This window comes from Maniola hyperantus, chromosome 3, assembly GCF_902806685.2.
Source record: "Maniola hyperantus chromosome 3, iAphHyp1.2, whole genome shotgun sequence".
NCBI classification, from domain to species: Eukaryota; Metazoa; Arthropoda; class Insecta; order Lepidoptera; family Nymphalidae; genus Maniola; species Maniola hyperantus.
Window position 1 is genome coordinate 15,312,592 of NC_048538.1, and position 25,542 is coordinate 15,338,133.

Below are 25,542 nucleotides of genomic sequence, written 5' to 3' on the forward strand. Positions count from 1 at the left end.
AAAGTTGCTTAACAACCTAATAACCAATTCCTGACAGTATATAATATACAACAAAAGTAATAAAATTCACTAAAACATTAGTTTCTGTGGTTTACATAGAGCGGATAGTTGAAACGTTTGGCTGGAAGTCTAGCTCTAGGGGGATTTGTTAAAAGTTTCGCAACTGTTCAGGGTTCCCCTGGCATCGCTTTGGCAATCCGCCATTATAGAGCTGTAAAGAACACGATTCCTCCAGTCGGTGCCTAATCCAACTTTGGGATTTAAATGTTATTCGAATTCTGATGCGGATTCTTAAGTCTTGTTATTAAATCTTATATCTTACTAGCTGATGCCCGCTCCTTCGTCCGCATGGAATTAGCTTTTCTTAAAATCCCGTGGGAACTCTTTGATTTTCCGGGATAAAAATTAGCCTATGTCACTCTCCAGGTCTTTATCCATGCAAAAAATCACGACAATCCGTTGCTCCGTTGCGACGTGATTGAAGGACAAACCAACAAACCAATAAACCAGCAAACAAACACACTTTCACGTTTATAATTAGGGTACCTACTGATTAACGGTTTTGTATAGATATTGTATAATATGACGATGATATGCTTTTACCATAGCCTTCACGAGCCTTTGAGTACCAGAAAAACTAAGAGTAGCAATTAGCAATCATCTTAACCGGGCCATTACCCTTACATATAGGTACTCAGAACTCTGAATCTTCACGGTACATTACTGCATCAAACGCAGAGGGCACGTAACGTATGGGCCACTTTAGCTAATGCCCCCCTGAATGGCGGGAGATAGACAAGCAACAAATGGGGAGCAGTCATTACCCATGTTATGGTTATGTGTACCATTGTATTTTGGTACTAGGGTGTCGCATTTTCATGCACTCACTGCAATATCCATGTTTCGTCTAGGTACCTGTACCTATTGATTTTCGTAGGTGATTTTGGTAGCTCTTTCTGAAGTTGTAAAAAATATGAGCTGGCATGATGTATATGCCACTTGATCCGACGCCTTGCAACGCTTCTACAGTGAAATCGTTATCGTACTTAGCATTTTCTTTGACTCAAACAAACATCATATTAAACTCTCGACTCTCTGCTTCGCAACCCGTTGAACGATGTTGGTTAAGTCACGGATCTCCTCATTTCTGATTTGATCACGTAGAAACGAAGAGAGTGGAGTAGAGTCGAGCTTATTAATAACAATATAACTAAATTTTTTGCACTTTGATAAAATATTACCGTTGAATATTTATACTGCAAACAAGGAGGACGCTTGCCTTGATTGATAGTATATCCTCTCAGAATGAAAAGGGTATAGGTCCATCACGGTGGCGAAGTGCAGATTGGCAGACTTTACACACATTGAGAACATCAACTGGTTTCCCTTCAAAACGCATAAATCTTTCGCCTTTTACTAAAGATTTCCGTGGATTCCTGGGAACACTCAATTGAGTCTTTACAATTATGACGAACTCTCAGGACTTAAGAGCCCAGCGGAGGATGAATTGCCCATACAAACGTAATAACAAAATAATTTGAAATTCAAAAATATCTCCACCGTATTATGCGGTTATTTGGATTCAAATTGTATTTACCTAGGGACCGACGTAAACATATTTTCAAAATACTTTTCTAAAAAAAAATGTAAGCGAATTGCGTTTTGCATATTTTTACGACATAAACGACATGTTTTCTTCCTTCTTGTTTCATATTAAAATCAACGATATCTTAGGTACCAATTATTACATACCACAGCTTATATTGTTAAGTTATAGAATAACAATACGAAGTGATAAACACAACAAGTTTTCATTCATCATTTTTGAAATTCACGGAACTTAGACCAAATGCATTACAAATTTGTAAACGATGTAGTGCTGTCGCATTAAGCATGGTGCCGATGTGTGCTCACCCACACTAACGCGCCGTGTAAATACACGTTGCCGGCGATGGTGTATGTCGTATCGTATTTATAGTAGACATTTGTGGCGGCTTGAGGCACGGTAATATTTACTTGAGGCTAGTTTACTCGTGACGATTAATAATACTATAATTTTATCCAGTTTTGGACACTACCTACTGACCTATGCTACTGACTGGGACACAGAGTAGCTCATGTGATGTGACTGGGATTTAGATTTGTAATTGTAATTTGGAATCAAGTAACCTTCATACATACCTACCGACTTACCCACGACTTTTGCTTTATTTTACGGACATTGATATTTTGTTAACTTGGTTGCTGAAATGGACTCTGAACGAAGGGATGTATCTCACAGTAAGTACCTACCTACCTACCTATCTTACATCATTATCATCATCATCAACAACCGATAGACGTCCACTGCTGGACATAGGTCTCTTGTAGGGACTTCCACACGCCACGGTCTTGCGCCGCCTGAATCCAGCGGATCCCTGCAACTCGCCTGATGTCGTCCGTCCACCTAGTGGGGGGTCTTCCAACGTTGCGCTTTCCGGTGCGAGGTCGCCATTACAGCACCTTGATACCCCAACGTCTTCAACGTATCTTACATAATTTACATAAATTATTTTCATATTTTTAAAGTAGGTACCTATCTAGTACCTAGCTCAAAATACATTGTAAATTGAACTACAAGTACCTATAGTAGTATAGGTGAGGTATGTATGGGTAAGTTTGTTTTGTATTTATCTTTAGATAGCTAGGTACCATAGCTACCTAAGTAAAGTAGGTGCAATGTAGGTAGGTACTACCTGCAGAGACGGCTTTACCTATGGTGCCATGGTACCTACATAATATGGTGCGTAATTCGTGATCGTTTTATAATAGGTACCTACTAAGCCGTGAGGATTCGGGAATTTTTGATGGTGAATTGATATTTTAGGTATCAAGCAACGCCTTTATGACCTACACTCCAAATCCAAACTCCTCTAACCTGATGATGCAGGGTACAGCACTCCTAAACCACAGAGATTCAGGTACTGTTCCTGGTGAAATAATATTGTAAATGCATAGGCTCCGTCATTGAGTTCCGAGTACCAACTCTTCAATCCTGACGCTGCAAGGTACTGAACTCCTAAGCCATGTGGATTTAGAAAGTTTTGCTGGTGAATTGATATTTTACGTAGGTACTACTACCAAGCAAATATTATTACTTACACTAAAAAACTTCAAATAAAAACATATTATTTAAAAAACCGACTTCAAGAACCACTACAAAGTAACAAAATAATTTTTATTTCTACACCTGTATGTATGTTGAAGTCAGGCAACCATAATAAATGAAACTGGAAATCAAAGCGTGAAGCTTGCCCGAGTTCAACATACATACAGGTGTAGAAACAAAATTTTTTTTTACTTTGTAGTGGTTTTGGAAGTCGGGTATTTTAATTTTTTTTTTGAGTTTATTATTTAATTTATTTCTGAGATTTCTTTCTATTATTTAAAAATATAAAAAAATTGCGCTCGCCTCGCTCGCGTTTACGGTTGTTTTTGTGGTGATGATTAATTGTACTTTGTAGCTGGCCTAAAAGGCCGACGCTGGGGATTTTTGGCCACTGGTGAAACTATTACTGTGTGTGTGTACTAAGCTTTAGTACATCGATGGCGCCAGGGTATTGATTGCACACAGGCGTTACTTGCCTACATAGCAATTCTGTAATTTCTTTTCCAACCAAGATTCTAAGTTCACTACAATGTAAACTGCGGTTGCCGAAAAACATCCTTACTAATATTATAAATGCGAAAGTGTGTCTGTCTGTCTGTCTGCTAGATTTGCACGGCTCACCCGTTCAACCGATTTTGATGAAATTTGGTTTATAGATAGCTTGCATCCCGGGGAAGGATATAGGCTACTTTTTATCCCAGAAAATAAAAGAGTTCCCACGGGATTTTAAAAACCTTAATCCACGCGGGCGAAGCCGCGGGCATCCCCTAGTATTTTTATAATTTTCTGTTTGCCCAGGGTCCCCATACGACCGAATTTGTTCGGACATTTATACATTTTAGCTTTTTGCATTTTATATTTTAGCATTATAGCTTTTTGGGTTCGATCCGGATTTTAACTGGACTTTTTTTGGTTTATGCCTATATTTTAGCGGTCAACCCTAATTTGAACCTGCTAACTTGCCAATATTTTAATGGCAGAAGCAATTCACATGGAGTTCTCCTTTGGAAAGGAGGAATCGATCGTAGTTATCGATTTTATAATAATCTGCAATAGTAAATTGTGATACAAGAGTGGAAAGTAGGTTATTGCAAATGAATTGTCATTCAAAAGCCCGACTTTCCACTCTTGTTTCACAATTTACATCTTTTGCAATCTTTAGCATACGCCATGTTTAACAACTGTATTGAAAAAATATTAACAGGACCTCGGAAATCAAGTAAAAGACGCTTATGGCCATCAGTTCCCAGAAAAAGGAGATGGACGAAAAAGTTTAAAGAAAATACGCGTCCTAAGGGGTGAGTAAATGAATATGTAAGTTTATTATACCTACTTAGCTCAAATGTTAAAATATTTTTTTAGATCAAAACAACATACTGAAAATTCGAATGCTACATCAGTGCCACCTCGACGTGAAGGAATACTAATCGAATCAATAATGAATGAGCAGAAAGCCAGTAGGTAGGTAGCAAATCATAATACTAGTATAATATGCATTATATCCTAAGAATAGCGTTATATCATGATGATGTGTTTTAATTAATTAATTAATTTATACTCTATTATAATTATCCAGATCTTCTTCGCTTGAGCCAGGTGGCATTGAAATTACAACAACGGCTGAAATAAATGTACCAGCAAGCGTTGAACCTGTCATTGATCTCGAGTCAGAGCAGTTCATGAACATTGAACAAATCAATCAGTCGTTTAGCAGGTACATAGTCAATTACTTTTAGGCTGATCTCTGCTTTGGATACGTTTTTGCACACGAAGTCAGAAAATATAATATACTATTACGCACAAAATTTCCCAAACATAGAAATACTATTTAGGAACTCGCAGACTGGGCTCGTGCTATCGTGCATGCGCAATATACTTTAATGTTATTATTTTACGTGTTTCACATCTTATTGAAATTTCATTTTTTTTTAAACTAGGTGATACCCGTGGCTGCGCCCCCGTGGATTAAGGTTTTTAAAATCCCGTGGGACTTCTTCAATTTTCCGGGATAAAAAGTAGCCTATATCCTTCCCCGGGATGCAAGCTATCTATAAACCAAATTTCATCAAAATCGGTTGAACGGGTGAGCCGTGCAAATCTAGCAGACAGACAGACACACTTTCGCATTTATAATATTAGTAAGGATGTTTTTCGGCAACCGCAGTTTACATTGTAGTGAACTTAGAATTAGTCCTTCCCCAGGATGCAAGCTATATCTATACCAAATTTCGTCCAAATTGGTTGAACGGATGAGCCGTGAAAAGCTAGCAGACAGACAGACAAACAGACAGACCACACTTTCGCATTTATAATATTAGTATGGATTTACTTATTCTGTGAGTGGAAAATTCTTCATGAGTGTTACAAGGACGGAACAACATACTAATAATTACGATAGACATAAAACGCACCCAGTATGCGCAATATCTGTTTTGGCGATGCATTTATTCCTGTTTTATGCTTGCAGGAATTTAACACCAACAAGCACGACAACTACTGAGTCACTTATAGTAGAAAAAGAAAATAATGAAGTAATCGAAGTTCCAAAGCTAAACGGACGAAGATTGATCGATGTCGCATATTTATTTGAACAATTGTCGTCTATAGATCATAGTCCATTTAATTGTACTTTTAAAGATTTTAAATTTGTAAGCGAGAATCGACAAGGAATGTATGCATGTTTTAAATTTGATTGTCAAATGTGTGGGGAAAAAGTAATTATAAAAAGCGATAGATCCGGGCGTGAAATAAATCAGCATGTTGTTCATGGTATCGTTACTTCTGGTAATGGATTTGCGCAGTTGGATGAATTTTGTGCACACGTTGATATGCCTTGCATGTCCGATAAACTTTTTATTAAAGAAAACATTATCTTTGGCGATATAATTAAAGATATTGCTTTGGAAAGTATGTACCAAGCCGGCAAAGAAGAAAGAGAAATAGCCATCGCTAAAGGTCATGTGGATCCTGACGGAATTCCTTACATTACAGTGGTAGTAGACGGTTCATGGGCCAAACGATCATACAGGACTAATTATAATTCATTATCTGGAGTATCCTGTATAATTGGTTTTGAAACCAAAAAAAGTATTATTTTTGGGAATCAGAAATGCATATTGTTGTGTATGTGCTTTAGCCAAAAATAAAAATACCGTCCCGAAAGAACACCGGTGCTTTAAAAACTGGTCAAAAAGCTCAACGGCTATGGAAGCAGATGGCATTGTAGAAGGCTTTAAATGCAGTATAGACATGCATAAAATCAAATATAAAACGCTAATCGGTGATGGTGATAGCAGTGTTACTAGCGCTCTCAACGAATCTTTGCCATATGGTCATTGCACGTCAATAAATAAAATTGAATGCAGCAATCATTTGCTACGAAATTATTGCTCAAAATTAAAAAATTTGACCAAAAAGACCGAAAATAAATTTGGTTTGGTTCCTGTAAGATTACGAAAAACTCTAGATTTAAATATCTTGCGCTTACGAAAGGCCATAAAAGGTGCTGTTGATCACACATCTAAATTACCAAATGTGACAAAAGAGCAAAAATTAAACAATCTAAAACAAGATTTGCTGAATAGTCCGTGTCATGTATTCGGTGATCATGAAAAGTGCAAACCTTATTTTTGCAAAGGAGTAATTGGCGAAAATTTTGTCCCAGAAATGAAGAAATGTGGCTTATGGTACGACCTATTTGCTGCTTTGAGCCTTATTGTGACAAATGTGGAAAGTCTTCTAATGGCTCAAACGAATAATATTGCAGAGCAATTCAATTCGATAATTGCCAAATTCATTTGCGGAAAAAGAGTCAATTATTGTCTACGTGGTTCTTACGAAATGAGGTGCTACGCAGCAGCAGCTAAACAAAATACAGGAAATTTAGTAAAAACGCTGGCAAATGCTACTGAAATTCCTATGAAATACCTAAAGCGAAATGAATGTAAAAATAAAAGGACGGCTGACACAAGTAGAATTACAAAGCGTAGGAAAAGAAATGTCGCTCTCGCAGACGAGCACTACGGAAATATGGAAAAAGAGGCAGATCTCGAGAGCGACATTTTTAATAAAAAAAAGAAGAGTTTTTGCTGGACTTGACCCAAAGCGCGTCTAATCGTAATAAAATTCAAACCAAGACCATAGGTCAAGGAGCCAACCAAGAATGGCTGAAAGAAAGGAAAATTCGGCTGACTGCATCATTTTTTGGTCAAGTCTGCAAACTCAGACCCGCGACGTCATGTAAAAATGTAGTAAAACAATTGTTATACAATAAATTCAAAGGTAACGATGCGACAAAATACGGGAGCGAAAATGAGCCCGTAGCGGTAAAAGACGCTGAGAAAGTTTTAGGCCTTCAAATCGAGCCATGTGGATTGTTTATCGACGAAAAACGTCCGTATCTCGGAGCAAGTCCAGATGGTTTGGTAGGTGATGACACTATCGTAGAAATTAAGTGTCCTTCGAGTGCATCAAACTTGTCACCAGTGGAAGCAATTGATCAAAAAAAAATTACATTTTGCACAAACGATAGCAATTTGGATAATATTAAATTAAAACGTAACCATAACTACTATTATCAAATTCAAGGGCAACTTCAAATAACGCAACGTAAGTATTGTATATTTATTGTCTGGACACCTCTAGGATTGGTGTATGAAAAAATAGAGAAAAATAATGATTTCTGGAATTCTATTGTCTCGAAACTGGATGAATTTTATTTTAAATGTATCTTGCCTGAGTTAATAGATCCTCGTTTGCCAAGAAATCTACCTATCAGGGACAGATGATGATGAATGATAATGATGATGAAATAATGAGGTCTAAGTTGGAGCGCGCTTGCCTAGAAGATGCCTATTCACTCTTAGGTTAGTCAGCAACTTACGTTGTTTAATTGAGGTTGTTGTTAACATTGATATTCTGATACTTATTCACACATTATTTTTATATTGCAGAAAAGAGCCATTCGATCTATTTATAAGCTCGGGTCTCGCGAATCCCGGCGTGAAAAGTTAAAAGAGATTGGCATACTCACAGTGCCTTCTCAATACATTTGCAATAACGTAATCTTTATTAGGCAGAACATTAATTTTTTTAAGTGCTACACACAATCAACATACCAGAAATTGTCATAAGCTAGTTACAGCGTCATATCGTCTACACAAAGTACATATATCCTTTGTGGGGTCGAGTATACGCTTTTATAACATGATTCTGAAAGAGTTCTAAGATTTGCCGTTGCATAGATTTAAACTCTGTGTCAAACAACATTTGCTAAGTCACATATTATATAGTTGACGAACTTCTAAATGACAAGGTTGCATGGAAACGGTCAGTTTTGCGTCCAGCAGCCCACAAGGTAGTGTAATAATTATATTGGCTCATGTACTGCATATTTGATTAATATTGTAATATTTTGTTTTGTTTCTTTTTAAAAAGAGCAACTACTGAGTTTCTTGCCGGCTCTTCTCAGTAGAAGCCTCTTTCCAAACCGGTGGTAGAGTCTTGACTTATCATAAATGGCACATGATGTCCTATATGACATAAATAAATTTCATTTCATTTTTTAAATGTTTCGAAAAAAAATCAAAGATCAATTGCTTCCACCAGTGACAAGTTTTTATAATAAGCTCCGAGATGTCACGATCTATAGGTCGATCAACAATCGATGCAGGCACAATGCTTATATTTGATGCATGGGAGAACTCACAGAATGCCATTGGAATTTTGTGTGATTTGTCTAATCGTTCGATTGCGTTGAGCACAAGACTTTCTTAGCTAAATTGAGCCGCTATGGAATCAAAAAAAATGCGCTCAGCCTAATAGCGTCTTTGAGTGATCGTAACAAACCGTATGTGTAAATGATGTGAAGTCATCCGGATCAGCCTCACAAATGGGTGTTCCTCAAGGCTCTATCTTAGGTCCCTTCATGTTCTCGGTATATATAAACGATTTACCATATTTCTAATTATTTAAATAATGCCATAACGCAGATCACTTACTGCTTTACTGTTTACTTTTAAATGCAACGAGAACTAAGTGTGTTGAATTCGCACTGCCCAATACCCAAACGACAAATTATACTAATTTAGAGGAGACCACCGTGTTCGTGGGGATAACGTTAGAGGAAAAGCTTCAATGGAACGCCTTTATATCAACACTTGCTGATAAACTCAGCTCTGTTTCTCACGCTGTTGGAAACATTCGATAGGAACTGACGTGGAAATTGCAAAAATTGTATATTTTGCTTATTTTCATTATTGCATTATTATGTCTTACGGAATCTTTTCAAATTTCGAATTACAAAACATAAGGGCAATACGTGTAATTTATAATTTAAGCCCGCGCGATTTCGTACGAGAAAAATTATTCTTACAGTAGCTTCTCAATATATTTACAATAATATAATTTTTGTACCTACGACAAAACATTCTCAGTTACAAAAATCGGTGATTTTCACGACAGGCAAACTAGAAACCGTAATAGGCTCGCAACTCCTACGCTTCGGCTCCGCCTGAGGAAAGTGGAAAAGTCATTTGTGTAAATAAGTGTAATATTTTATAATAAAACTAGCTGATTCCCGCGACTTCGTCCGCGTGGAATTAGAGTTTTAAAAATTATTGATCATAGTGTGCCCTCCAAAAAAATTTTCTAAATATCTTCTATGTACAGAATTTGACCTGTTACAGTTTTATTATAAGTATAATATAGATTCCACAGTCAATTTTAGACTTGCCTTTACACAAAAAGCATATTATACAATCTAAGATTATGTAAATGTTAAAAAAGCATGGATTTGCCTCGCTCCAGCAATGCGCACGGCTGCAATTGCTCGTACAGTATGGCATAATATTATTGTAAAAAAGATGCCCGCGACTTCGTTCGCGTCGATACAGGGTTTCTTAAAAATCCCGTGGGAACTCTTTGATTTTCCGGGATAAAAGTAGCCTATGTGTTAATCCGGAGTATAATCTAAGCACATTCCAAATTTCAGCCAAATCCGTTCAGTAGTTTTTGCGTGAAAGAGTAACAAACATACAAACATATACACACACATACACAAACTTTCGCTTTTATAATATTAGTGTGATTGAACCCTTGAAAAGAGCAACCGCCGAATTTCTTGCTGGTTCTTCTTGGTAGGAACGGCACACCGAACGAGTGGTAAATTATTTGGACGATTCAAAGAACTTGTAAAAGTTTACTTGAATAAAAATATATCCTATTCCCACAACAAGTTCAAAGTTTTCATACAACGTAAACTTATTGAAAAATCCTACTACTTACAACGTAAAGGATTATTTAAATGATAAGAAAGCTTGGGAATGAGTTTTAAAGCTTTGATAGTTCTAATAAGTTTAATTTATAAAGTAGTGATAATATTATACAAAATACCCGGCTGAGTTTGTTGTAGGCTCTTCTCAGACCTGTGCACGTTTGGAACTCTTGTAGCTTTAGTTTTATGTTTACGTAATTAATTATATCATTGATCACCATTACATTATCTTACAAATCCAACAAAATATATTGACAATGTAAAAGTGTATAATAGTACTTATCTACTCTGAATAAATTATTTGAATTTGACTTTGTTTGTTTAGTGTCGATGTAGGCCCCCTACATTGTGTATTTTCATTACCTACCATTATTGTCGAATACTGTTCAGCCGATATGGTCACCCTACATGACTACTAAAATCGCGAATAGATTTTGAAGTAGTAAGTAAAGTACCTAGATACTTCTATAAAATACTAGCTGTTGCCCGCGACTTCGTCCGCGTCTCGCGGAACTGTCTTTTCCCGTGGAATTTTTTTTCATACAAACCCTCCCTGTCCTGACTATAACGAACACAAAAAAATAATTAGGTACCTATCTATCCAATTTTTATACAGAGCACGTGTCTCCTCTCAGAGTGACAAGGGTTTTAGGCCATAGTCTACCACGCTGGCCAAGTGCGTATTGGCAGACTTCACACGCCTTTGAGATCATTATGGAGAACTCTCTGTCATGCAGGTTTCCTCACGCTATTTTCCTTCACCGGCAAGTGATGTTTAATTACATAAAACGCACATAACTCCGAGAAGTTAGAGGTGCGTGCCCGGGATCGAACCCCCGACTATCTATCTATATCACTAGGCTATCACAGCTATGGTGCAATCGTTATGAAGTTATGCCCGTAAGTAGATACCTACCTACCATACATTCATTTTTATTTATACAAGTATACTAGCTTATTGCCGCGAATTCGTCCGCGTGGACTACACAAACTTCAAACCCCTATTTTACCCCCTTAGGAGTTGAATTCTCAAAAATCGTTTCTTAGCGGATGTCGACGTCATAATAGCAATCTTCCTGCCAAATTTCAGCTCGATCCGCCCAGTAGTTTGAGCTTTGCGTTGATAGATCAGTCAGTCAGTCATTCAGTTAGTCAGTCAGTCAGCTTTTCCCCCTATCTCCGAAGTTTACAAATCGAAAAATCTGAAATAATTATGGTCAATAGAGGTTTATATAATATATCAGGAAAAATAAAACCAATGCCCTAACTAGCATAGTTTTTTTGATATTAGCAATAAACCTAAACGAAACGTTTTAGTTCTCCTGTAGTACGGAACCCTCGGTGCACGAGTCTGCCTCGTACTTGGCCGATCTTTTTTATTTCTATCATACCTAGCTCACAATTTGTATATTCTCAGAGGCAGTAGGTACCTAAACACAATATGGCGTATTTTTCTAGGTAAATAGAAATACAATTCCTAATATCGATATACTTACTTACTTACCTACACCTTGTAGAAAAAATTACAAAAAGTACTTACTTACCTACCTAACGCAAAAAGAACCTAGGTAAATAAAATTACATATAAAAGTACTTACCTACCTAACGCAAAAATAACCTAGGTAATTATAATAAGATGACTGAAAATGAGTCGTGCACTCACACATGTATTATTGTAGGTACAGCGGAGACCGCCAAACTGCCAAACTGAGACAGCGCTATAACCGACCGTTTTTGTATGCGCCTCGAGTTTGAGTTGCAGGCGGCGTTCGCCGGATTCTTAAGCAAGCAGGTTTTCTCGCGATGTTTTCCTTCACCGCTAAATCAACATTTAATCATCAATCAATCAATATCAATCAACCAAACAGTCAGCCTGTTTGCGTCCACTGCTGGACATAGGCCTTCCCAAGAGCGCGCCACCACACACGATCCTCCGCCTTCCTCATCCACCCACTTCCCGCTATCTTCTTAAGTCATATAATTTGGTTTAATCATTACTAAATTAAAATTTGAAGTAACTCTCAAATTTATTTACAACCAAAACCATCACATCACAATCTTGATTCAATCACCATAATATAAGTACACTTTTTTCACTTTTCCCAACAGACAGGGTTATCATTCTGGTTCCGTGGCTAACATTGAAGGCGAACATACACACAGGTTCTGTTCCCTTTTATACATCACTATAAGCGTTAGAAAGATAGCCATTATAATCGTCCAAACAACATAACAGTTGTATTCTAAAGTGGTCACTATGTATGACACGAAATTCATAGTGGAAGTCTTACGGAACTTTTGTGATCCTGTTTTTTGGAACTTGAATTCTTTCTCTGAATATTTCTAGTTCCTGTTGGAACTTTTGTCTTAAGGGAATTTTAGGTTCCTGTTTTATGCATCGATATAAATGACAAGATACGCCCTAGCGAACAAAATTTTTCACGGTTTTGGAACCAAATAAATCAGCGCCATCTCTTAGATACTAATGAACGACCCGTTTGAAATCTAGACGTCACTGAGGTTGCATTGGTGCTAAATAAACATTTTAGGACCAATGAGTCGGTGCCATTTTGCTTGTTCAATGGCCCTGTCCTTACGAAGTAATATTATAAGTCAATGGTTTTATGGAACTTCAGCTGACTTATGGAAATCTTGAAACGTTTTAAAAATCGCTGAACTTTAAACACTTGTAACTATACTTTTCTTTTCCAACTATTTATATATTTTTTACAGGGTTTTCATATTGTTTTTAGATATTTTTTCCAAAGAAAATTTTCTTTGTCTGTTTTTAGCTTGACGTCTAACTGACAATGATTGTGGTTGATGTTTAAACTGTTTAAATCACAGATATGAACATACACAAGTACGCTAGATAAGGTGTGCCATATAAAACAGACAGAAAAAAAACATGTGCATAATAAAAATATGTCGCGCTAGATACGGCGCGTTTGTCTGCAATTTTCCAGCCATGTAAGAGTAAAATCACGTCCAAAGTGCACATACCATTAATATTAATATCGGAATTATGCTTGTAACATGATAGGAAGACGAGACGGCCGGGTTGGGATTGCTTACATCTTCTAGGTATATCTAATGCTTGCACTGATCCCTAGGCGCTAAAGCTTTTACTAGAAAGATCTGCTTTTTAGTAAAAGGTATTCTAGTAAAAGGATTCTAGTAAAAGGTTAATATCCATACTTCCATAGGTACTATCAGTACCCTTATTATAAATGCGAAAGTGTGTTTGTTTGTTGGTTTGTCCTTCAATCTTTCCGCAACGGCGCACTTGGTAAAGTTATCTTACTTTGAAAATTGAAAATGCTAATTTTTTATTCATGAACACATTTTAATTTTTTTTTTGTGATGTAATCAACAACAAATTCACAGACAGACAGACAGACAAAAAGTGATCCTATAAGGTTTCCTTTTTCATTTTGAGGTACAGACCCCTAAAAATACGTAGGTGAGCAGGAATATAATCACAAAGAGTGTTGCACGTCTTGTAAATGTAGTAAAAATATACTAAATGTCTATTTTCTTCAAAAGTAACTGAATCTCTACCAGACAGTTTAGATCAATAATAAATCCCTTTGTGACAAAGTAATCTTATAACACAATCTTCCAAAGACAACCTTGATAGAGGCTTTCGAAAACAATTTTGGTGCGACTAAATACGCATTAAGGTGCATAAGGGCAATTATGGCTAACCCTCGCTGTGATCTGAGGATGTAGGAAAATATTTTGCCATACGAAATATCGTAGATAGGATATCTATCGTTTGTTTGATTGCATTTTTTTGTAAATTGACAGATTCAGATAAAAACTAAAGAGTTATTCCAAACCCTAGCCATATTCCATAAGTATGAAAATGAAGACGCAGTGCGTACCTATTGATGGATTTTCTATACTTATGAATATGTATAATTTCTCCTACTTTTCGTCGCGGCTTTAGAGCATCGTTGGGCAGCTTTACGTGTAAACACTCTTTTTAGGTAAGGTGATTTCTTCTTTTCATATTATCGTAACATTGCATCATTCATTACTAAGTCTTACATAGTTACCTGCTATATTTTCTTACAGTATTTCATAGTCCTGTCTGTCTTTAGAGAGATTGTTCAATTCATTTTCGAAATATATCATTCAGAATTTTTTTTGAAGATCCTAAGTTAACCCTAAAACTATACAAAATAGACTGTTTACCTACATATTTTGAAGACCCTAAATAGGAACTAAAAACTATACCTTTACCTACAAAAGTCCTTGTTTACTTAAGTATACGATTGTGACTGTAATGTTTTCTTCATAATAATGATCCATGCGGTTCCTTCCTGCGGGATCCTGCGGCTTTTATAAAAATTATAAAACCGCCGAATTTCGTGTCACATTATACGACAGAAAGGTCCAAATATCTTGGACAAACAAATTGGAGAACTTTGAAACCTTTTTGACGAGGGATGAGACGACGAGGCGCGTTTTATTGAAATTGATGCTACCCTTAACTTTTGAGGGCCAAGTAATTGTTTAAAAGTTCTCTCTTCATTTGAAAAAGAATAGGAAACTTGATCTTCCACTTTGTGTAGGTAGAAAAGTCTTTATAGTATCTTTTTTAAGGATTTCATTTTGAAAAACTTTTTAAAAAGAGAAGTTTGAAGTCTCGACGCATTGCACTGAGCAAATTATGTACCTACATGTCCCGTAAGAATAAAGAGCTGGATTTGAATAAGTAGATTATTTAAGAAAATTATTTTCCCAGATGATTTATTTTATTTATTCAAAGTGGCTTTAAATTAAGTATGTGGTTAGGATTCGTGTATCTGCTATTATACCTAATCTTCTTCTCTATAATACAAAAGTGGTGTAGTAAAATGTACTTTATATAGTAAAAACAGCTTTTTCAATTTGACTGCAGCTGCAAGAGAAAAATGATCAAATAATTTATTATATGCACCTTGGATACCATTTTAATTTTTGGTATCCATTTTAATTTTTGCCCTAATGTTAAATTGTCATTTTGGTATAGGTAGGTATATGAACATCGAGCAAACGAGCAGGCGGGTCATCTGATGTTAAGGGATTACCGCCACCCATCAACATTTGCAGCACCAGATTCGAGGCACCGCCAATGCGTTGCCGGCTTTTCAGGAATTTGCTGATCCGTCCCTTGAACAATTCATAGGGAACACCGCCGAGGGAGTTAGTTCCACGATTATGTATTTTGAAAGATGATAGGATTTTTGGTAGTTGAGCTTTTCCGTAATAATAATTATTACGAATATTATTTTATTGACCGCTTTCCCTTTTACGAACTCTACATTATCAACACAAGGTTATAGTTGGCCTACTCAAAATTTGTCATCATAAGACTCCATCAAAAGATAGTCTAGAATCTAGAACATAAAAATATTAAGCGCCACCTACCTTATCACCGTCGAACTTCTCCGGTTCATCGCTACAAGCCCTCAGTTCGCGTCTCTCCTTCGAACCGCGTCGCACCAACAGCGGGGTTTGCGGCGGCGACGTTAGCGCCACGCTGTTCCTAGCACTCCCAGGCGGCGACTTTATGAACTCAATCTTCCCACCCTCCATACAAATATTCGGGGTCAAGGGATACATTGGTGACATAGCTACATTCGCGTTCGCCAAGTGATTGTACATCTGGTTGTCTTCTAAGGAAAGCGACTTTGGTTTATTCTTCTTGCGGTAGGTAGAATCGTAGGCTAGAACTTGTGCTTTTGGTTCGGGATGAACCTGCCGAACCTTTCCGGGAGGCCGATCGGGCGGTTCTGGAGAGACGCTGCCATCTGTACCGGGGCTTTCAATTCTTTCATTGTTTGTTATTCTGAAACAAAATAAAAACATACATAAGACAACAAAAATTATAACAGACAATTTGTTTTTCCTAAAAAAAAAGCGGAATTTTTAAGTCATATTTTAACATAATAAAAATCAATACAAGAAAAACTTATCATGGCGCTACTGTCATATAAAAATACTTCTAAAGTTGTAACTAGATGGCGCTGATGGCATTGAAATATTTCCTTTCTGTTATTATTTTATAATTTAAAAAATAAATGTTTAAAAATGCAAAAAAGTATTATTCCCGTCTTACATAAGTAAATGAATCATATTGCTGTCGAAAATATTATATTTTTCAATTATCTTAGAATTAAAAAAGTGAAAATTCCAACTCACAATATTAGAGTTTTTTGTCTTTTGAGGTATATAAGCAAGCGGATCGGTAGAACTGTTGGAAGTGTATTCTTTAGTGTGATGCCACTACTGTTTAGATCACTAGCGCTAGTTAGTAGGTCTATAGCACGTGACGTCACGCGCTCGTATCTGGCGACGCTTCTTGTAACGTGCGCTGCGGACGCTCGCCCGCGCGGCTGCGACGCCTGGCGGCGCACTTTCCTTGGGCGGCCCTATAAACCTTACGCGGTTTTAGTTAACTCGTTAGCTTAGCTCCGGTTTAATATTCGAGCACTTCTATACTATGGCGGCGAGAACACACTCGATTGCCAGCTTTTTGAACAATTTAAGATCGTTATTAATTAGTTACATGATACATCTTTTCTTTAGTAACCATTTTTTTTAAATGTCTACTATCACCGCTCGGCATTTTAATTAGTAGTTCAATGATTAGTACCTACTTATTTAGTAGTAATGTTAGTATTTAAAATTAAAAAAAAAACAAATAATTTATTCAAACAGTGTCTTACCTATAAGTAGTGACAAATGATAAGTGATAATAGAAACTGTATTGAAAATAAACTTAGGTAGGTGGGTACCTACTACCTACCTATCTGATTAGATTCATTTAAAAGTTTAATATCTTAGAAAAAATATTTAAGTCGATAGGTACGGTACGTTCATGAGAAATAGGGTGTTACATAAATCATTACAAATATCAACTAATACCTACCTACTCACACAAGTCAAATTATTATTAAAGGCAATTTATTTACAACTGCCAAGCGTTCATATCAAACATGATTGCTTTATTAAAACACACTTTTAAAACGCCACAAAAATATATTTTATTTCCTAAGCAGTAGAGATTTTAATCGTATAAATGGCGTTAATATAAGTAACCAATTTATATAATTGATTGCAATCGGTTCCATATAGGTACGTGATATTAATATTGAAATTGCTTTATGAAGGGCGTAATAATGTCATTTAATGAAAGGAAAGAATAATAAATTATTGCAAGTAGTACTGGCGCCGCACATTCCTCGAATACCTAAAGGGTCAGTATGCCAGTTTTCAACTGTAGTAAGTGACAGGTCGAGATGGCTATCGGGATAATATATTATGATGGACCGCACACCCGCACAGGCTATGTGCGGGATAGCGTGGGAGACGTGCGGGTGTGCGGGGATGCAGATAGCTATTATGACGTAGACATCCGCAAAGAATGGATTTTTGAGAATTACCCCTAAGGGGGTAAAATTTAGAGGTTTGAAATTTCACGCGGATGAAGTCGCGAGCGTAAGCCAGTTATTTTATAAAATTAATCTGATCATCTGATCCGTTTTATGTATTAAACGAGCAAAAAAAATCGCGTTTGTTGTATGGGAGCCCCCTGAAATATTTGTTTTATTCTGTTTTTAGTATCTGTCGAAGCGGCAACAGAAATACACCATCTGTGAAAATTTCAACTGTCTGATTATCGCGGTTCATGAGATACAGCCTAGTGACAGACAGACGGACGGACAGCGGAGTCTTAGGTCTTAGTAAAAGGGTCCCGTTTTACCCTTTGGGTACGGAACCCTAGAAAGTGGAGGCTTATAATAACCAGGTTTTTTTAATCTCACGAAAACAGTGGCAAGTGTTGACACAAGATAAGTTGAAAGTATAACAACAGTTTATCTAGGCATAAACGTGTCAACCTGCCTTTCGGGCCTACCTGGATTACTCTTGTGGATTCAGGTGACGGTTTTTGTTTGTTTGCTCAAAAATTGTCCCGAAATAAATTGTGAGGAATTTTAGGCTCAAATTCTCTTAAGGGGGTCACCGTTATAGTTATTTATGCAAGTGTTGTAAGGGGTATTAAAACACGAATGTGAGTTTCTCGCGGCTTCTCCTCGTGTGATATATCACATATGAGTGTTTTAATAGGTACCTAATCGCACAATTCTCTATGTATGTGTCTATGCTTTGGGCGGATCTATGGACTCTCTGGCGCAAAATGGCGGCAGTTCATTATGCTTACTTGTAATTTTTTGTAATAAGAAAATGTTAAAGTATATCAAAGTGGTTATAATATTTAATTGTTTTTTTTTCTGCATGTTGGTAATAAAAAAATACTTTTTTACCTAGTTGCAGGAAACTGCTTGTAGAAAACAATGTACATCGGCCTTTAGAATGACATTTCGGCTTCGTAGAGCGTTCTCTGTCACTCATACCTATATGAATTTTGTCGGTCTCAACGACAGAGACAATGCTCTACAAATCTGCTATCTCCTTCTAAAGGTCGCCTACATTATTTTCTGCCGTGTACTGTAAATCATAATTCGTTTAGCATAAAAGAGTCTTCTCGATAGTATGCTAACTCAAAAGGAATTGCAATTTGAGACAGTCGGTATGAGTAAGGGCGGTTTCAGACTAGCGTATTTTTTTGCGCGTATACGGTCGTTTCAGCATACGCGCTTACACGCGCGCTACATACGCACTTCAAAAAACCGGATGCCCGTATACGGGCATACTTCGGCGTGTACGCTCAAACCGGTGCGGTGCGTGGCCCGGTGGGTAGTGGTCTCTCGCGGCTCGCGCTTATACGAGCTTAGAAGCGCGTCAACGCTCGTACGAGTTGAGCGTGCGCCTATACGCGCCTACATGCGCTTCCAAAAACGAGCTCATACGCGCGTATAATACGCTAGTCTGAAACCGCCCTAAGTACAGACTACTTTAGGCACGGCAAGCCTTTCAACAAGTGCCGAATTCGAGCCGCTCCTCAATTTGGCTCTTTGATGTCCCTGCTGACTGCTTTATCTGTCACCCGTGTCACCCGGCGGACACTCACAGTGCGAACTTGCGAACTGAAATAAGAAATACACTTTTTTCTGACAATTCCTGACGTCTTCTGGCGATAAGTGACACTGATGATGCCTTTTTGTTTGGAATGGATTTTTAGCTGACAATGGCTGACTTCAGACGACTTGAAGGTGTCCCATTTTAGGACAACTAATTGCGGCGCATCAGTTCTGCCTTTAACTAAGAAATGAATTTATTTATTCTTAGTTACATAAGAGCCTTAAAAATGAAGGAGTGCTAACAACTGTACCAGTTTGAAACTATATTACAGTTGTTAACACCCAACAGATTACTAACAAATTAGAAGAGAAAAAAAAATTTGCCGCCCTCTATCGTATATCGACATTGGTCCTCTGTTAGATAATATATCGGTTGAAACGACAACTCTCACTTATAATTTTGAGCTTTTGGAAGTAATATTTCGTTTCTATGAAAATAACAGCTTTTATAAATACTATTTGTCCCGGCTTACTCACGTGTGTAGTCGACGTTAGCCCGACTAGTTTCGAACCCATCCGGGGTCCTTTTTCAAGGGAGTCCGTCCGCGCACGCGCCGCGGTTTTGACTGCGGGACGCACTAACTAACCTAAACGCACTAAACTAGTCGGGCTAACGTCGACTACACACGTGAGTAAGCCGGGACAGATAGTATTTATAATGGAAATAACTCACGGTAGTTTAAACGCTAAAATAACAGCTTTTTTAATTATCATCAAAAAAATAAACGAAAAAGCCTTTTTTTAAAGAATATTTTAACACTGAGGTTCAAACTTTTAGCGTTGGCAAACGACACGTCAAAAAGAAATAAAGAGATGTGAGGTGACGAAAATATTACCGCAAAAGCGAACACATTCTAACCGTTAAAATAATTTCAAACCAATACGACACCTATTGTTTAAGTGTTTGGGTTGAATTTGCCATGTATTGATGACGGATTTATGGTTTTTGGGGGGAGAATGGGTGCTTCCTTCCCGTTCCCAGGGACATATTTAGAAATGGACTAAATAGACTGACTGCAAACAAACGATGCTTGATGAGCTACTTCTTGTAGTTTTAAAATTTTTGTAACGGCGCGGCGGCGCGGCGGCGCGGCGAGGCGGGCGCGGTTTTAATTACTTATTTTGGTCGCGTACCTATTGTAATTTGATACGTTTTGTAAAAAAAAATTAAAGGTAAATTTTTAGGGGCAAGTACCTCCAAAGGTAAAAACCGGCCAAGTGCGAATCAGACTCGCGCACTGAGGGTTCCGTACTACAATCTTATTTTATCGACATTTTGCACGATAAATCAAAAACTACTTACTAAATCTCGTTCAAACCAATTTTCGGTGGAAGTTTGTATGGTAATGTACATCATATATTTTTTTTAGTTTTATCATTCTCTTATTTTAGAAGTTACAGGGGGGGCACACATTTTACCACTTTGGAAGTTAAATTAGAAACCTCAATATCATTTTTGAAGACCTATCCATAGATACCCCAACGTATGGATTTGATAAAAAAAATATTGAGTTTCAGTTCTAAGTATGGGGAACCCCAAAATTTATTGTTTTTTTTTTCTATTTTTGTGTAAAAATCTTAATGCGGTTCACAGAATACATCTTCTTACCAAGTTTCAACAGTAGGTATAGCTCTTATAGTTTCAGAAAAAAGTGGCTGTGACATACGGACGGACAGGCAGACATGACGAATCTATAAGGGTTCCGTTTTTTGTCATTCAGCTACGGAACCCTAAAAAAGCGATCCTTTTTGCCTACATAAAAAACACGAATACGAACCGAATACGGATTAGTGCACAAACGCCCTATCAAATTGAAATTAATAGGTAACTTAAAAAATCAAGCTTCTTAAAGTCAACATAATCAAAAAGTACGGCTAAAATACGATCGTTTTGCCGCCTACTTGGACACTCGTAAATAAATTAAAACCTAAAGGATACTTCCTGCTGACCTAGAATCATCGAAGAAGAAAGGTCTTATAGCACACGTAGGAAAACCGAAATTCGTTAATAGGAAAAATATCTTGCTATTAATATCTTATTTAAGCAACAAAATAATTACACGTATCTTTCCAAGATACGGAGAATCTTCGATGCAGTAGACCGACTCGCACTAGCTTTTTAAAATATATAAAATGTAACTAGGTACCGCAAATATTATTTACTTTGCATGTCGCGTCAAGTCGTATCGCAAGCCTAGCTAATTATAAAAACAAAAGCCATCCTGTACAAATGAGTATACATTATACAGGATGAACGCGCTGAGCCGGCGGATAGTAAGCACTCTTGAATGTGAACATTTTAAAGAGGGATGCGCAGACATGCACACCCTGTGTGCCTACTTTTTAATGTACAGGGAGTTACAAAGAAAGTAGCTAGGAGCAGGTGGCTTGTTTTGACGAGGTGCCTGAAGTTTTAGAAAATGCAAGCAGAACTTTGCAATGCCCACGTGAGGTGTCAGTCAGTATTTACGTGGTCCCAAAAAATTTGTAGGACTGGCACCAAAGTTTGACAGGTTGAGGAGATCCCTGCTATGATGATTTTTTATCAAAAAAATTATAGCCAGTGTCTAGTATCGCTCGGGATGATAAAGGATTCTAACGATATTCCGTACATATATCGACATTTAAGTTATGGTAGAATAAAGATACTCACACATACATAATATTGTTACGTCTATACTAATAAATAAAATTGAAGAACTGCTTGAACGAGCTAATCTTCTGAACGGCTTAACCTATTTCGAGGTAACTTTCACAGATAAGTAGAGGATTAACCAAGGAGTAACATAGGCTACTTTTTAAACGACTTATTATAACTTATTGATAAGTAGATGGAATGGCCCGATAGAGTTAATGGGTCACATGTAAACCTTCGTGGTTTTTGACTTGTTGAACATTCCATATATTATTATGTTGCAAATTTTAAAAAAATCATGAACTCTCAAAATATTACACTCCTTATCAGTCGTGTAAAGCCCATCACAAGCTCCACCTGAAATTCAAAAATCGAGATCTTAATGCAAGTGTATACCAACATAATATACTTTAGTTTTTTAAAGCACCTCCTCAAAATTGTCGACCAGCTCTTGGAAGTTAGGTTAGTACGTTATACTAAGCATATTGAGTATGGTTTGAGAGTAATGGAGTTTTATGAAGTCGCATGCATGGTTTCATATACGTTACGTATACCTACCTATCTCCACTATTCAGTTTTATATGGGAATAAAATTCAGTCCGGTCTATTCGCCTGCCACGACTACAAGAAAAAAGTTGAAAAATATGGTTTTCAACATTTTTAGAAACGGGTAACCGGGTAACTAATATTATTTACTAGCGACCCGCCCCAGCTTCGCATTGGGGACAGTGTGGATACTTATGTAGTTCCATACTAATATTATAAATGCGACTACCGCCGCCTCCGTCTCGTTTTGTTGCGCGTAATATTTGTTAATTTTCGATGGAAGCTTGATTTCTTCCGACATTTTATTCAAATATCGACATATTTCAACAAATTATCACAAACCAATATTAAACTATACCTATAAACCTTCCTCTTGAATCACTCTATCTATTAGTGAAAACCGCATTAAAATCCGGTGCGTGGTTTAAAAAATCTACGCGTTCATGCATACAGACAGCGGGAAGCGACTTTATTTTATACTATGTAGAGATGCGAAAGTACGTCTATCTATCTGCAGGGTATCTGTTTGTCTGTCTGTTACCTGTTTACAATCCACCTGTTTAACCGATTTTGACGAACATTCAAGATTCAAACTTTTGATAATTGTTCTACTTACTAACAAAAATGGTTAACAAAGTTAATCAAATAAAGATTTTTTATTCGATACAAGGTAGCCCTTTTGACTGAAATCTCACCTGGTGGTAAGTGATGATGCAGTCTAAGATGGAAGCGGGTTAACCTGGAAGGTATGTCAGTTTTCAATTAAGCCCATGCCCGTTTTGGTTTCTTTACGGCATCGTACCGGAACGCTAAATCGCTTGGCGGCACGGCTTTGCCGGAGAAAAAAAGAGAATTACCTATTCTTAGTAATAGTTAGATACATGTGAGGTTAGGTATCCATGTATATATTTAAGCCAAATGCGCATTAGGATACCTACCATTTTTATTTTTGCAAATATTTCCTTTGAAGACGAATAAAAGTTTTTTCGCGATCCACGTTTAAACAGCCATAAGGTGGGGCTTAACCTACGTTGTAATAAAGTTAAATTAATAGGTCGTGTTCATTTGTGTACAAGTATTTATTAGCTAAGTACGTACAGTTAATTGCACTAATGTTTAATTATGGATACAACTGTACACCGCGCCTAATAAGACAATTCCCTCATTGCGTGACAATGTGGCATATTTGTGTAACATACAAACACAATAACCTCGATATTTGTGGTTAGATAGTTATGCGGAAGCCAGAAGAATTGTAGAAGGAAATGAATAGAATTAATTAGATATCTACTAATCTAAATATATAAAAGGAAAAAAGGTGAATGACTGACTGACTGATCTATCAACGCACAGCTCAAACTACTGGACGGATCAGGCTTATATTTGGCATGCAGATTGGCTATTATAACGTCCTGCATCCGACAAGAAAGGATTTTTTGAAAATTCAACCCCTAAGGGGGTGAAATAGGGGTTTGAAATTTGTGTCGTCCATCGCGGATGAAGTCGCGAGCATAAGCCATTTTACTATAAGATCCTAACATTTGTCTGTGTACAGTTCCACATTACGACGACCTAACACTAACCTATTTATTATTATTTATTGAAAAAACAACATCGTAAGGAAAACTGCCCATTTCCTCGCCTTCTGAGAGGAAACCCGTGGTCGGCAGCGAGCCGGTGAGCGGCGATGGGTTGATTATGATAATAATAATATTATGCTACGCTGATAAGTAAAGCAATACAAAGACAAAGGATAGATAATTAAAAAAAAAAATTATAATAATAGTTTTGTTCGAAGTAATAAAAAATAGAACTCTATTTTCATAATCCAATAGTAGCCATAAAAAGCCTAGCGAATTAAACCACGATATAATCTCTTTACTACTTGATGACTCAGTTACACACAAGTGGTTAGTAACTGGTATGCTTTACTTATAAAAAGGCCATGGACAGACAACGCGCGGCAGAAACAAAGCGTTTCTGCCGCGTTTAGCTCGTAAAAGATTCTAATAATGGCAATTTTGGGATCTTTTAGCCAGACACTTTCACTATCGGGATCACTGGAGACGATGTCTCAGATTCTCTCAAACTCACAAGAAAACGTATAATGGATAAAGCCAAGACAAACCATGCAACGTTATGACGCAGTCATAAAGAAGCACAGCAGCACAAAATTTAAAATAAATAAATACTCAAAGCCTTTATTTACCAGGATTCTTCATTATTTTTTTTACAAAATATAACACCAGTCGGTAGCTGTTGGAATCCAGTATTTTATTAAATAATACTCCTTTCCATCATCATGTTTCAAATGTTAAAACTTAAAATACTTTTTCCTTCTTCGTCTCTTTACCCCTAGAAACTAGTATGATAAGACAAACCGTACAGTGCATACACACGTTCAATGTAACGTTCTGGCATCCTAAGCGTTCTGTCGAGGCACCGCTGCCGTTACGCATTGTGTCTGTTGAGGCCTTTATAATGTAGCCAGAAAATAAATAAAATCGATGGTAGCCGGCGCCCGGGCGTAATTATAGAGATAACATCTCATTCTTACGACTGCAATAATAATATGATCGGCGTTTGTGATTAAACAAACAAGTTTTTTTTAATCCTTTGCGGATTTAGGGAGGTACCTAAACAGGTATGTTTAAAGTTATATTTTTTTTTATTCAGATACAAGTTACTCTGGACTGCAATTTCACCTGGTGGTAAGTGAAGATGCAGTCTAAGATGGAAGCGGGCTAACTTGGAAGGGATATGGCAGTTTATATCTATCTACACGGCATCTTACCAGAACGCTAAATTTCTTGGCGGCACGGCTTTGCCGGTAGGGTGGTACTTCGTCATCTTAGACTACATCATCACTTACCATCAGGTGAGATCGCAGTTAAGGGCTCGCATG

General features: G+C 37.1%; 2 protein-coding genes and 1 non-coding gene across 7 annotated transcripts in view; 2 read left to right on the forward strand and 1 right to left on the reverse strand.

Annotated features, from left to right (window-relative positions):
• The window catches only part of LOC117996763 (uncharacterized), a 441,299-nt gene that overhangs the window by 325,884 nt on the left and 89,873 nt on the right, over positions 1 to 25,542 (reverse strand). For all 4 annotated transcript variants that reach the window (XM_069509391.1, XM_069509392.1, XM_069509395.1 and 1 more), the window contains exon 2: positions 15,840 to 16,260. In XM_069509391.1, coding sequence (XP_069365492.1) covers positions 15,840 to 16,260 — 421 coding nt within the window. The remainder of the gene's footprint in view (positions 1 to 15,839; positions 16,261 to 25,542) is intronic.
• On the forward strand, positions 1,373 to 1,493 carry LOC117996771 (U5 spliceosomal RNA). The gene has a single exon (XR_004675713.1). It is a non-coding gene; the product is annotated as a U5 spliceosomal RNA (small nuclear RNA).
• LOC138404712 (uncharacterized) lies at positions 1,488 to 10,732 on the forward strand. 2 transcript variants are annotated; one of them, XM_069509435.1, is made up of 5 exons: positions 1,488 to 2,280; positions 4,353 to 4,446; positions 4,511 to 4,609; positions 4,725 to 4,862; positions 5,616 to 10,732. In XM_069509435.1, exons 1-5 carry the CDS (start codon positions 2,250 to 2,252, stop codon positions 6,292 to 6,294), a joined length of 1,041 nt encoding a protein of 346 aa, XP_069365536.1. In that variant the 5' UTR covers positions 1,488 to 2,249; the 3' UTR covers positions 6,295 to 10,732. The 2 variants fall into 2 exon arrangements, with proteins under 2 accessions (XP_069365536.1, XP_069365535.1); XM_069509434.1 differs by having other exon boundaries at positions 1,488 to 4,446.